This window comes from Rhineura floridana, chromosome 2 (assembly GCF_030035675.1).
Source record: "Rhineura floridana isolate rRhiFlo1 chromosome 2, rRhiFlo1.hap2, whole genome shotgun sequence".
NCBI classification, from domain to species: domain Eukaryota; kingdom Metazoa; phylum Chordata; class Lepidosauria; order Squamata; family Rhineuridae; genus Rhineura; species Rhineura floridana.
The window spans coordinates 133213801-133227412 of record NC_084481.1 but is presented as its reverse complement, the minus strand read 5'-3'; the positions used below and the strand labels follow the sequence as shown (position 1 = coordinate 133227412).

At 42.5% G+C, this 13612-nt stretch overlaps 2 protein-coding genes across 5 annotated transcripts in view; one reads left to right on the top strand and one right to left on the bottom strand.

Moving 5' to 3' along the window:
• KIF18A (kinesin family member 18A) overlaps positions 1-10265 on the bottom strand; it is a 69607-nt gene extending 59342 nt beyond the window's left edge. The window contains exons 1-4 of the mRNA XM_061610576.1: positions 9526-10265; positions 5076-5463; positions 4059-4216; positions 2651-2755 (exon numbers count right to left, since the gene is read on the bottom strand). Of these exons, the coding sequence (XP_061466560.1) occupies positions 2651-2755; positions 4059-4216; positions 5076-5403 (591 nt within the window). The 5' untranslated portion in view covers positions 5404-5463; positions 9526-10265. The remainder of the gene's footprint in view (positions 1-2650; positions 2756-4058; positions 4217-5075; positions 5464-9525) is intronic.
• Positions 9725-13612, top strand: part of METTL15 (methyltransferase 15, mitochondrial 12S rRNA N4-cytidine) — a 207725-nt gene continuing 203837 nt past the window's right edge. The window contains exons 1-2 of one of the 4 annotated variants that reach the window (XM_061610579.1): positions 9874-9952; positions 12496-12772. In XM_061610579.1, the coding sequence (XP_061466563.1) occupies positions 12746-12772 (27 nt within the window). In that variant the 5' untranslated portion in view covers positions 9874-9952; positions 12496-12745. Of the gene's footprint in view, positions 9953-12033; positions 12342-12495; positions 12773-13612 lie in introns of those variants that run through there. The other 3 variants (XM_061610578.1, XM_061610577.1, XM_061610580.1) reach the window with 3 other exon arrangements.

Genomic DNA, 13612 nt, shown 5'->3' with positions numbered 1-13612 from the left:
GCTCCCAAACTCAGCAGTCTCATGCTGTTACACTATTTGGGGGTGGGAGGGATATCCCACTAGTCCCCCCCCCACAATTTTCTTTGCAGGCCCCCAAATTATTTAATATATATTAGAAGCTATTTGTGCACAGCCCATATTGCTTCACTGTTCGGTTCACTGCTGCTGGCATTAAAAGCACTAAGTAGCAATACTACCAGCCCCGTCAGCTGCTGATATTTTTGGAGATTTGATTGCTATACAAATGGAAACAATGGCATAAGTGGTAGAGGAGATTGCCTGGAAGGAGGCTTCCCTCATTCCTGGAATTCTAACAAGCCAGCTGCCAGCTTCCCACCAAGCATTGACTGCAGAAACCAAGATGCACCATGGGGTGGCAACAGCAGTAAAAGACATAGTAGTAGTGGGGGGGGGCAGAGGAGGAGAAAGAAGTGGAGAAATGAGAGGGCAGATCACAAGTGGGCATATGAGTGATGGGGATAAAAATTAAGAATATGGGTTAGAAACGACTCTGACAAGAGGATACTGTTTTGTGCCTGATCAAATGCTTCATTCTCCCAAGCCACTTCACTCAGGATAATGGTTTCAGTTTTCATAGCGCAACTTTGGAATAAAGGTTTTGAAGACCGCTACCAAGTTTTATTTAAACAGGGATTTCATAGCAACCATCTTTGCAAACAGGCCACTTAGAAGCCCATTAGTATCTGAAGTGTCTTGAGAAAGTGGCACAGTAATGCTTTTGCACTATATTTTCTTTCCAGAAAGAAACCTTGTAAAACTTCACATCAAGATTAATAGTGAACTAATAACACTGATGTAAAGGACTTTGCTCTTCCACAGTATACGAAACATGGCTTTGGAGGACAGTTTGATCTGTTCGCTCCTTTTGACATCTTAAGAGTCCAAATGGATTTAAACAACCCTGAAAACTTTTCAAGTTAGTACTGATTTAGAAAAATGCTGAATTTTGGAAATAAAGCGGCAGAGAGGCGTGTTTGCAGTAAATCAGCTCAAATCTCATAGCTCTGGTTTGCATGTAGCACTAAACTATGGTTTAGCTCTATGTGGACAAGCCTCACTGAGCCTGAACAAAGCATCAGGTTTACACATTCACCCAATTCCCTGAAGCCAGCAGTGCTGTTTAGATTACTTTCAGCTTCAAAGAATCTTGGCATAGTGTTACATGCAAACCAGTAATCCCTGTTTAAAGCAACAGTGGTATTTGCTCAGCATGCCAATTTCATAACCCATGGTTTGAAGCTGGCTTGTTTAGCACCTAATCATTGATTGCCATACCTAGATTCTTTGAAACTGGATGTAATCTGTGCACAAGTCCTTTCTCCGGCCATGTAGCAGGCGGAGAGGGGAGCATATGAATCGAACAATTTACTCAAGCTCATCCACGTAGCACTAATCCTTAGCTTAGGTTATGTGTGAACCAGTTCATTGTTATAATACAGATATTTTGTTCAGAGAAAGCTCAATTCCCCAATTTCATTACTTCCTCATTGCTGCCACCCCCATATTTATTTTTATTATTTTATATTTAGGTCATTTATAGACAATATTTTAAAGAAAATCTCTAAGCAGTTTACCACAACCTAAAAATATCGTAAGTCAAATAAAAATAAATTCAGTAAGAAGCCAACATTTTAGAGCAGCACAGAAAACAATGAGAAAAGATATCCTCTTAAGCATCAACATTAACTGAAACAACATATAGGAACCTTAATAACCACTAGCAGATCCAAAGTACAGAAATACAGCCGAGACAACCAGTCCCAATCCACAAATACACAAGCATACATTTATAGGTAGCAGCAGCACTCAGACTTCTGCTGGTGTCTCCCTAACTGAAGCTCGCACTGAAAGATAAGGGAAACGTACACAATCCCCACCCCAGAGCTCCTTGCTCTCAAGGAGCACCTACAATCATTCCTCTTGGCCACCACACCCACAGAGACAAAGCCAACAAAAGCGGGTGGTGCCCTCACCCTTAGGTTAACAGGACAGGCAATTCACAACCCCACTAATTATAAGTCCATGGTCTGTGAGTGTTCTCAACAAGAACTCCAATCATTTCCTTCCGGTTGTGCCCAGGCTGGAAGGACTCTGATCCACTGTGGACAGATACAGGCTCTCATTCAGAAAAGCCCACAGCACAGGGTAGCAGTACGTATCCCATAAGAATGACCCAAGCATTTTGTAGTACACCAAGACTCAATGAGAAGATTACCTCCACCCAGCCTTCAGATATAGAGAGATTTAAGGCAAAATCTGCAATACAAATTTTTCGTCTGCCACTTTCTCCAGCAACATTACTGTATTTTTATATTTATGTTGTACACCGCCCAGAGAGCCGTTGGCTGTGGGCGGTATAGAAATTGAATAAAATAAATAAATAATAATAACATTAAATTAATTTTTTTAAAAGCTTAGGTGACAACCCAGTTTCCTCATACTTAAGAATCTCCTCTAGGGTGAAATCTTAGACTCAAAATGCTTTGAAAATTCATTATTGAACTTTAGACATTGTGAGGTGCTACGAGAACTCCGTTATTGTTATGTTATAGGGCTGCCTATAAATACTGTAAATAAAATCTTCAGTTAAGGAATAATGAGGATGATACAGGTATAAAGAGGTGCACACCTGATGTAATGTTAATCCATGAACCAGTACTCCTTTTTGAGGATCTTCCCGCACAGCCAGTGGTCCTGAGCTTACTAGTAAGTCACGTATTTGCTCATTGTAGACCTTGGAAAGAACAGGATTTGGGGGTGGAGGGGGAAGCAGAGTCATTATAAAAAGGTAGATATAAGGAAAAACACAGACACATGCAAATATCTGGATCTGGTAGCTCAACTGCTGTAGTCCCAATTTAGAAGATGGATAATGCACCTAAAATGCCCCCACTTTCACATACGTGACATAGTATGCATATCCTAGATTTTTTCATCGCATGTTTTAAACTCAGTTAAGGCTCCTACTTTTCTGTTCAAGTACCCAAATCACCTTTCCAACTTTGCAGAAAAAAGGAGATTGGGCAATTTGACTTGTGGAGAGAACCAATAAACTAGAAACCCCCCCACCTCCCCCCAAAAAACTCAATTGTGTAAGCTGTTATGCGTGTTCATGGGGAAACTTAGATCAGTAGGTCAATAGGCCACTCCCAAGCAAGGCTGACATCATATGCATATCTACTCGGAGTACATACCACTGAAGTCTATAGCCCAGGGGTAGCTAAACTTTTTTCAGCCTTATGGCTGCATTGTCAGGCACGGGCATGCCAGTGGTGGATGTGGCCAACACTTATTTACATGTGCGCGCACACACACACAGCACATTCTCCAATGCATAAAATCATACACTAATGCTGTCACACACTTGCAGGCACCCAGCAAGCTCACTCACTTTCACACACAGAACCCTTGGTCTTCTCTCAAACCGGGTTTCTTGATCTTCAGGGACGGGGAAGAGGAAATGCTGTCTCTTGATCTTCAGGAAAAGATCCCTGAAGATCAGGAAATAACACTTTCACCTCCTATTTCCCCCACCCCACCCCAATCTAAGGGGAAAGGAGCAGTCTGTATCCTGATCCTGGTGCTGATATGCAGAGGTTGACATTTTTGCCCATCCCAGCACCAGGATACAGATCACTTCCTCTTCCTGCTCACCACAGATAGATCTGGCAAGGATGGGGGTGATCTGTAGTCTGATCTCATCTACCTGGGACACAAGCCTTTTGAGTTTTCTTTCTTGGATTTCAGGAAGTCTATTGAAGCTCTCTGAGATGGGTGGTGGTGGTAGGAATTAAAAAGGTTCCTCTGCAACTCCCACCTGATGGACTATTGTCAAGGGAGAATGGCTTTCCCCACCACAGGTAGTCAAAGCATCATAGACATCTGGGAAAGTTTCACTTATGCTCACCAGCAGCATGAGAAAGTGCAGGCATGCCTGCTTAGCAGACCAAGTTTTCTCACTGTCTGACAAACTATGTTTCATCCTAATTTGTATTTGAAAGCAACCCTTAATGTGCAAAATTCTTCTGTCTGCTTACCTCAAGGTATGAAACTGCAATAGCACAATGCTTCTCCTCTTTCATTTGATCTATGGAATTATAGAGCTCCATCATGGTGCGATACATCACCCCAGGGTCTTCAGGGCAGCCCAGCATTGTATGAGTTTTTCCAGCTCCAGTTGCACCATATGCAAGCACTAAATTGCAAGTCCGGTGTGGGAATGGACAATTTTAATTAGTGTTTGAATTATGTAGCTCAACATTTGAAAACAAGAGTCTGTTTACTCATGAGTGTTGAGATTCTTTTTATTTTTGTAAATGAGCAAAAAACAAGGGGACAAAGAGGAAGAAATATGGCAACTCTACTGCCAAGGTGATAAACCTGTGATTCTAGCTGTAATATGGTGCATGTAAGATGTGGACGCAATCTGCTGTACATTTGTTCTCTCCCAAAGTGACAGCAACATGCTCAGAACCAGCAGCGGTGCATGCTGTGGGGAGAAACCACAGAACCACCTTTTGACAATGGCTTTGCTGTTGCTTAGCTGGCTGGGACAGTTGCACCAATAGAAGTGCCAGATCGGCAGCAGTGGTCCTGCCAGTGCAACCATGCGGGCCCAACTTCCCCGCCACCCTAGTAAGCAAGAGCATCACTGATGTTGGAAGGGTGACTCTGCTCTATGATGCACACCACTACTGCTCAAAACTGAAGCTAGAAATAACACTTAGAACTGCCAGGAAGTAATGGTGGGGAAAACAGATTCTTCTTAATGTCTTTGTCAATATCCAGCTCTCTGCAAAGGAGATACAGGAAGTCTCAGCTTTCATTTGGAGGATGAAAGAGCTACTTCATGTGAAGCAAAAGAGATAAACACCAAACTATTCCAACAGCTTGGAAAACAGTAACAACAGCTAAGTTTTAAAGCTTATACAGACTTGACTGCTGAGTTCAGAATAAGGCACAAGAAACTTTTTCTTCCTTTCTAAATAAGTACAGGTTGCTGACACAGAATCATTTTCGGAACCAAGAAAGGAACAAATGCTGAGGAAAGTTACCTGTGCAATTATATCCATTTAAAAAGCCATCCAGCATTGTTTTGGTAGTGTCTTCAAAGATTTCCAGTTGCGAAGAATTCTCATCAAGCACAGCATCAAACACAAATTTGAGGTCCTTGTTTTGCCTTTTGGTAATATCACGGTATGGAAGTTTTTTTCCATGAAAAAAACTGACTTCTTCCACTTTGGGATCAAAGACTAATATATGCTTATCAACAACTTGGAGCACTTTCCTGAAGTTGCCATCTCTCTCTTTTTGACTCTCGGGACGAACACGGATCACAACCTTCACATGATTGCAGACATCTTCTTTAACAGTAGAAGACATTATGAAGGGCACTTATGTTGTCTGGGGAGTATTTCTCATATGAAGCAAGTTCCGTTTCTCCTATTGGTGGGGAAAAAATTAAAGTAGATTAAACAACAGCAGCTGTGCTCTTATATTCATTTGCCTAGAAGTAAGCTCCACTGAATGAAGTAAAATCTCCATTGGATGGCACTGCAAAAATATTCCCAGACTACTGCAAGGGTGAGGATCCTGTGGCCCTTCAGTGTTGTTGGATTCCAGTATAGACAACAGTGAGGGATGATGCGAGTTGTAATCCAGGAACATCTGGAGGGTTGCAGGTTTCCTACCCCTGTATTAAGATATATCAATGCAATTTAAAGGTTGCCACCTACACATGTCCATTCTTGGCACCATAGAATACAGTATTTGACCCCACAGTAAAAAATAAGCAGCACCTGTATTTGACAGGCATCCTAACCATACTTTGAGATCAAAACACAGATGCAATTTTGCTGCAAGAACACATCCTAATCAGTATATAATGTAGAGTGAGGTCTGCCAAACACCAGTTGTGGTGGAAAAATCCAACTGGTGGAACCTAGACAATTGATACCGGTGTCTCAAACACACATTTAACTCCAACCAGAGCTGTTGCATAAAAATATTGAGTTCTCCTGAAAATGGACACAAGTACCTAATATATTTTTCCAATCCTGAATTCCAAAACCCTTTTAAATTGAGAAGCATGAGTTATTGCATCTGTATTTTGTCCTTCCTCTAAAGTAGTGCTTCTTACCTATTTTGATTCACAGAATCCTTTGAGAATCTGATGAAAACTATGACCCTCTCCCCAGAAAAATGCACATAAACGCATGCACACAAAGTTTTGCATAATATGTATTTTATTGTATTGCCAATCAATGTCTTGGAGGGCTGGTTCACGGACTCCCTGAAGCCCATCCTTGCACCCCCACCGGGTCCATGGACCATGGGTTAAGAACCCCTGCTCCAAAGAACTTAGTATGGTATCCACTGGTGTTATCAAAAAGATCAGGACTGCTGCTGTTGGTATCCACTGGCTGGATAGAAGGGGTGTTTCATCAATCCAGCTGACAAACTGGGCCAATGGAAATAGAAGGCTAATACTGCAATGCTATGCATGCCCTCTGTTAGGTGTAAGCCCTGAGAATTTCCAGACTGATAACAGGAGGCCAACAGACAAGTCATCAAATGCACATAACTCAGCACACTTCCAGAAAGCTGACCTGAGCACGTGCCATTCACATCAAGAAGCAGGAGATCTCCAAAAGGATGGAAAGAAAAAATGTGTTTGCAGACAGTTTACATGAGTGGATGGATGCATGCAAGTAAACATACAAGGCCTATGCAAGAAGTTGTGGGGGGTTCCAAAAAAGACTACCATTGAGGTTCTTCAAAGGGTTTCTCTTTTCATCTATGCAATCATCCTGTGAGGTAGGTTGCACTGAGAGGAAGGGACTGCCCAAAGTCACAGAGTAAGCTTCATACCTGCCTGGGAATTTGAATCGAGGTCTCCCCAGTTGCTTCAGTGCTCTGTCTACCACACCACACTGCCTTTCATATTTGAAGTGCTTATATTTTAAATTTACACCCCTGCCTATATGTTCAACAATAACCTCCTCCTGCAACACAGCACACTGATCTACAAGACTGAAAAACATTTGGATGTACAATTCAACCCACCAGAATATATTTTATACAAATACAATTTGTAAGTGTTTTTTTTTTTGCAAGCAGCAGCTGATCTCCAAAGCTCATATGCAGTGTTTACACAAGCTTAGGTGCATCTTAAGATTCCCTTGCTATGCATTTGCCAGTGTCATTCTTTTAAATTAAACGAGTCATGGTCAATAGAATGTGCTGCTTTATTTGCTCCAACTGTCTCATTCTATAGACCAACACAGACACCAATACTGAAGGGGCTTATGTAGGGAGCCTTGCCATTATTTTAGCTAGACAGAAGAATTCTATCAAAATGAGTTTCTCGACCAAATTTTAGCATGAAGAGTGCAACTACTCGTCTGGAGAAGGGATAGGGAAGATGAAAGTCTGAACAACACATGAACTTAAAAGAAAATTATACCTGCAAATTTAACACCTGAAGAAACCAAAGAATCCGTAACACACCACAAACACTATTAATCTCTGCAATATTCTACAAAGAAACCCATCCACCCGGGAATAATATTTTCAATGTTACACTGGTTCTCAGAAAATGTAGTTTCTACAGATTGACATAAGAAGTGGTTTGCCTTCAAGAACTGGGTTCTTTTACTGTTAATAATAATCTAGAAGCCATGACTTAGGGCTTGTTCACACATATATTTCTGGTAGCATTTTCACATGCATCAGGAGGAGATTATGCTTTCAATTACCCTGGACAACAATAACACTGTCAGTGCTGACTAGGCAGCTGGTCAAAGGAATAAGGTGTGGTGGACTTCATTTTTCTTGAGAAGTCCTTAGCATTCCGCTTTGCCACTCCAAACATTTCCATACAGCACAGCAACAATTTTTGTCTTTATGTATGCAGCCAATGTTAACTACTTTAAGAGACTTGTAGCACCTTAAGAGAGTAATGAAGTGGATGTGATGCCACAAAAACATTCCATAATACTCATGGGAGGATGTTCCTAGAGTGTTAGCAGTTTTGTATAGCTCTCTCATCCATGAGGGTAAATACTGGCATGCATCCTTCATGTAATTAAAGTGTACCATCATAACCTACTCCCAGAAAAGTGAATGCACTGTGATAAATAGCAACAGACACTCTTGCTAACCCTTCAAAACCAGACTTTGTGCCATTAAAAAAAATGAGAAAAGGTACTGGAAAGTGTAGGGGCAACTATCATAAGAACATAAAGGCCTGCTAGATCAGGCCAAAAGCTCATGTAGCCCAGCATCCTTAATCACAGTGGCTGACTAGACGCCTGTAGGAACTCACCAGCAGGACATTAGCCAAACACCACTCTCTCCACTTATGATTCAAAGGCATACCATCTCCAATATTGGAGATAAGACACAGTCATTCTGCCTAATAGCCACTGAGGGGGCTTGTCCTCCACAACTTTGTCTAAACCACCTTAAAAGCCATTCAATTTGATGGATTATATTGAAGCAATGAATTCCTTATTTTTAACTATGTACTGTGTAAAGAAGTATTTCCTTTTGTTTGCCCTGTATGTTTCAATATTCATCGCCACTGGGTAGCCCTGGGTTCAAGTATTGTAAGAGACCCATACCATGCATAATTTTGTACACCCCTATTATGTCTCCTCTTACTCGTGTTTTCTCTGAACTAAAAAAAGCCCTTTCCTCATAGCAGAGCTGCTCCAACCCCATGATAATTTTGGTTTTATTTTTCTAAGTCTTTACCACTTATTTATTTATTATTTGATTTATATCCTGCCCTTCCTCCCAGCATGAGCCCAGTTGATGTTCTATAATCTCCCTGCACATTTTGTGCAATCCAATCAGGACTCATGTTCAATAACAGGTCATCTGGAGGCGACCAGAGCTGCAAGACTCTACCCTATTTCAATTAAACGTTTTTAGGGCAATTTTGTCTCCAACCATACAGCATGGTATGTTTACTCAGACAAATCCCATTGCGTTCAACATGGGACATTTGTCTACTCAGAAGTAATGCCCATTGAATTCAGTGAGAATTATTCCCTAGTAAGTATGTAGAGGATTACATTCTCAGCTCCTCGTAAATAAACCTAATCCTAAACATCTAATCACGAATCAGCCTCCCTGAGTTCAGTGGGGATTCTCCCATCTACGCATAGGACTACAGCCTTAAATATTATTTGCGGCGGGAAACTTTCAGACACAATTCAGTTATTGGATACTGTAAAGTTCCTGAAAGTCCTCGATAAATAATCGAAAAAACTCGCGAATCTAGTAAGCAATAAAATTTAGCCAGCGCGATCCTTTGATGTGGCGGTGGCGCAAAAGGTAACGCACATGCACACGCCCTCCATTAACTGGTAGGTGTAAGGAACCTATGGCCACCCTTGGTAATTCAGCAGCTATGAGCTAAATAAGCCGAGCTCACCAGGAGCCCCTTTTCGTTTAATCGGGCTCTACGCCCTAGGAAGCATAAATACAATTACTTACCCAGGAACCGGGGATGTCTTTATTTATCAACAGCCCGCGCCGCTTTCTAAGGCGTCGCCACTACTGAGCTTCCTCGGTTCAGCTAGCCTCCAAATTCAAACACAAGCATGTTGCTGTTCCACGGCTTCTCATTGGTTGTTGAAGGGAAAACGTCATAAGAGCTGCCACGCTACTGATCTGCTCTCGGATGTATTTTGGTCTAAATGAGGATCCGTCTCTGCTGTTAGCCTTAGGTGTAGAGACAGGTGAAGGGGGGAGTTAGATTAGACTTTTTGGGGCTGTGCTTTGAAGTAAGAGGGAGCATGAATGACAGCAAGCGAATGAATTAATAAACGGACTCTTACAAATGCGTCAGAGAGGAGAGGTTATATGTATTCAAACCAAGGCTTGGCGGTATTCGACTGTGCTTGCAGTGCACCGAGTTGGGGTGAGGATGGAGAATAACTTGCAAGAATGAAGGACAAACTGAGCGCGGTTGTGCATTAGAGGAATACCGTAAATGTAAAAGCTCTATGAAGCAATATTTCGTTGTCCTAGTTCAGATTTCGTAGATGCAATCTTCATGTTATAGAAGATGATTACTTAAGATGTGAGCTTGGCTTTAATTCGTTCAAACCGCAGATTTTACAGCATTATCTTAAACTGTGAAGCACGGGTGTAGTCGTCCAGGGTCTCAGGGGATCTTAGACCCTTTACTTTTTGGGGAGCAGGGTCGCAATGCCTCCAGCATCCCATGATTCAAGCAGCATGAAAGCTAAGTGTGTTAGCCACTGAGAAAAGTATCCGTTTAACATGCTTCCTGGTCGTTTCCTGCTGATTGGAGCCAATCAGGGTGAAAGGAGATGATAAGGCTCTCGTCGGTTGCTAGCACTCTCTCCTTTCATGCTGATTGGCTCCTAGGGGTGTCTGTTGTAGAAGGCATGCACAAGGAGCTCATTCTCAACCCAGCAGCCAAAAAAGGGGTAGGGGTGGCTGTAACTAACATGAAGGGACCCTGCATTTTAGAATTTACCACTACACTACTGCTGTTAAGCAGTGACTCGGAAGTAGGCACCAAGTTGTATAGAAATGATTTCCAAGTGAGTGTATGGAGGATTGCAACCTAAGTTGCTTGAATGCTCAGTTTCTGATTCTGTATGTCATTTCAACGTACAGTTGGACTGAGGGTCTGTTTGCAGGACTCCTTGTGCCAGCGGATGACTTGAATTTAAACTTTTATTTCAACCACGAGCTGAAATAGTTCCCAGGGACACAGAGCTTTACATACCAACGTTTAAGGTGCTTTCCCCCTTTAAATACCTTAAAGAGCATGAAGCTGATCCGAGCACGCAGTTTCTATGCCGCTCTTTAAAAGCGCACATTAAAAGTGCTTGTTAAAATAAACTGAAAAGCAATAGCAGGAGGCTGAGCCTGGGAGCGAAGGAATGCCGGGAGAAGGGCTTAATCCCCTGGCCGTTTATCTAGCTCAAATCTCTAGATGTCCTCGACCCCTACCCCGGCAGCTCCTTTTCCACTAGGGGCAAAGAGACACTGTTTTAGCAGAAAGATATTCTTCCCTCAGTGTTTCTCAGCCTACTGAATGTTGGACTGCTTCGAGGAATGGCTGTTCTGGCACTCAAGCAGTGATTGGGATCAGGAAAAATGAACGTCTCTGAACCTTGTGATTCCTTAGTTTAGTTTATTCCGTACAGTGCAGTTACTCTGTGCAATTGGGGGTGCGTGTAAGCGCGAGGGGCAGGGAGAGAAGCAGGAATCCATACAAGGCAGAGATTTGTTTGCAGATATGCGTACACCTTGTGTGAGTAGAAGTTGTAAGGTTTGGAGATACGGAATAAAAAATGAGCTCCCATTCTGGATTCTGCTTGGCAGATGTCAGGGGAACATGTGCGTCTTTGGAAAGATACGTGTGCATAGTAATATTTTCTTAGACCTACAGCTGAGTGTATCCGCAGGTGGCTTAACGTCTGCTAATTGCAACAGATATGTGTGGTAAGGAAGGATGTATACTAATATATGACGGGTAAGGAAGGAGAGGGCACAGCATGTTCACAGAAATGCTCTTTCCCTTGCTGGCCAAACGGCACAGAGGTCGCTGCTAAGATTGCTGCTAAGTTTATAAGGTTGCGAAAGGTTGTGTGGCGACTATCATGAACCTAAACGGATTATGTCTCATACAACGATACTCATCGAACCACTGTCTTCTACTCCAGCACATCACAGAACAACCCTGCCCCTTTCTTCCTGGTGGTGCCTTTTACAGTATTTATTTTGTTTTGGATCTACCTAGCGTAGTGCTGGGATTAAAAAAACCAAGTGGGGATGTCCGCTGGAACTGAAAGAAACGCAGGGTGTTGAAAAAGGAGGGAGGAAAAAGATACGGGAGTCTGCGTAGAAAACGGAGGGGGCGGTGGAAATCCCGCCAGTACTGTATTATTAGAGACTCTGTATCTGCGGAAGTCAGCCCGCAGAGTTCCTTGGGGCTTATCTCAATTCAATGTGTGTAACTGCTGCCTTACAACCCCGGAGCACATTGAAATCAAGGCATTGGAGGCAGGCGGGCCAGTTTTCAGACATATGGGGGTGGGGGAGAAGTACCTAGTAGCGTATTTCTGGGAAGGGGAACGGGAGAAGCCGTTGGTCATCTTAGCTAAAATCCTCTCATTGGGTTGCTGGTACTTTTTGGAAAAGAGGACCAGGCTCTTAAGCGGAACTGAAAGCCGCAGTGCCTTGTTGTAGGGGGGGAAGTCTATTAGCAGCCCTCCTGGCGCTGTAGGCTACAGCGAGGAACGTGGGGGGCAGAGGCCTCGTCGATCGCTGTGAGTACCGGCTCAGAACGAGTGTCCCAGAGTGCTGGGACGGGGTGGATAACCAAGGAGGGACGGAGGGAGGGAAGGCTCATGGTATTCTCCGGATACACAAACTTTCTAAATCCACAATAAATTCGCTCCAGTTTTTCTCTCCCACCCACAGGGAGTATTGGTTGCTAAGGAAATTGAGGTAATGTGAATAACGTTGGACATTTATCCTCCGCGTCTCACCTAAAGGACTACTGGTCTGGACCGTTCAAAGAGCAACCATAACAGCAAACGCGCCTTTAAAAGTAATGGGAGATGTAGAAGAACAAAAGAGTGTGCCAAAATTCCTCTTAAGGAGAAAAAGCGCTCTCTCTCTGTCACCCCTCCTTTTATTCATTGTGTGGCATTTTTAAAGTGTTAATGTAATGCACACCGTTTCAACTATGTGTGAGGTGAGGAAGATTGGCAATCGCTCTTGGGTCTAATGAATATTCAAAATATTTACCTTGTAGATTAAAAAACAGTCAACACAGGCAACTAATAATTATAACAGCTAACATAAACAACTAGTAATTGTCAAGTAACTTCACTACACACCCTCAAAACTTACAAACGAAGAATCCTAAACATCAGTTGATTATACTATATGGTTTTTGTTAACATTTGCTAGTCAAATAGCAGTTTGTTGCAGTTCTCTGTCTGTCAATTCCTGTTTCTCCTAGTTTACTTTTCTGTTTCTATCTGATGTCTATCCTCTTTCTGGGATCACCCTTATGTTATTCTCACCCTTTCAACACCTGATGTTTACCACTTGCTGTTTCCAAACAATCTGAGTGGCTCCCTCTGCTTGCTCTGTATTCTGACTTCATAGGTGCTTGCAACACATGCTATCTTTCCCTCCTGCGTTAATGCATGTCCTCATCCATTTTGTTCTAAGAACATTTTTAAACCTGTCTTTTGGGGAAAATAGTACTGAATCACTCATTGGATTCATGTGTGGTTCTGACTTAAGGCTAGCCACATTTCTGTATTTATCCGTAGACTAGAATCGTAGATTTGAAAGCGGCCTATAAGGCCATTGAGTCCAACCCCTTGCTCAATACAGGAATCCAAATTAAATTAAGCTCAGAATCGTTCTGTTGGAATACTGTGTGATGTCGTCATTGTTTGGAGGACTCTCATACTCCTATAATTGTTCAAGCTCCTGTATTAAATTTTGTACTTGCTCCTGTGTTACTCTTTGCTGCCAAGGTTATATGTCTCATCAGCTGCTGGTGTAAGCTGGCGAAATC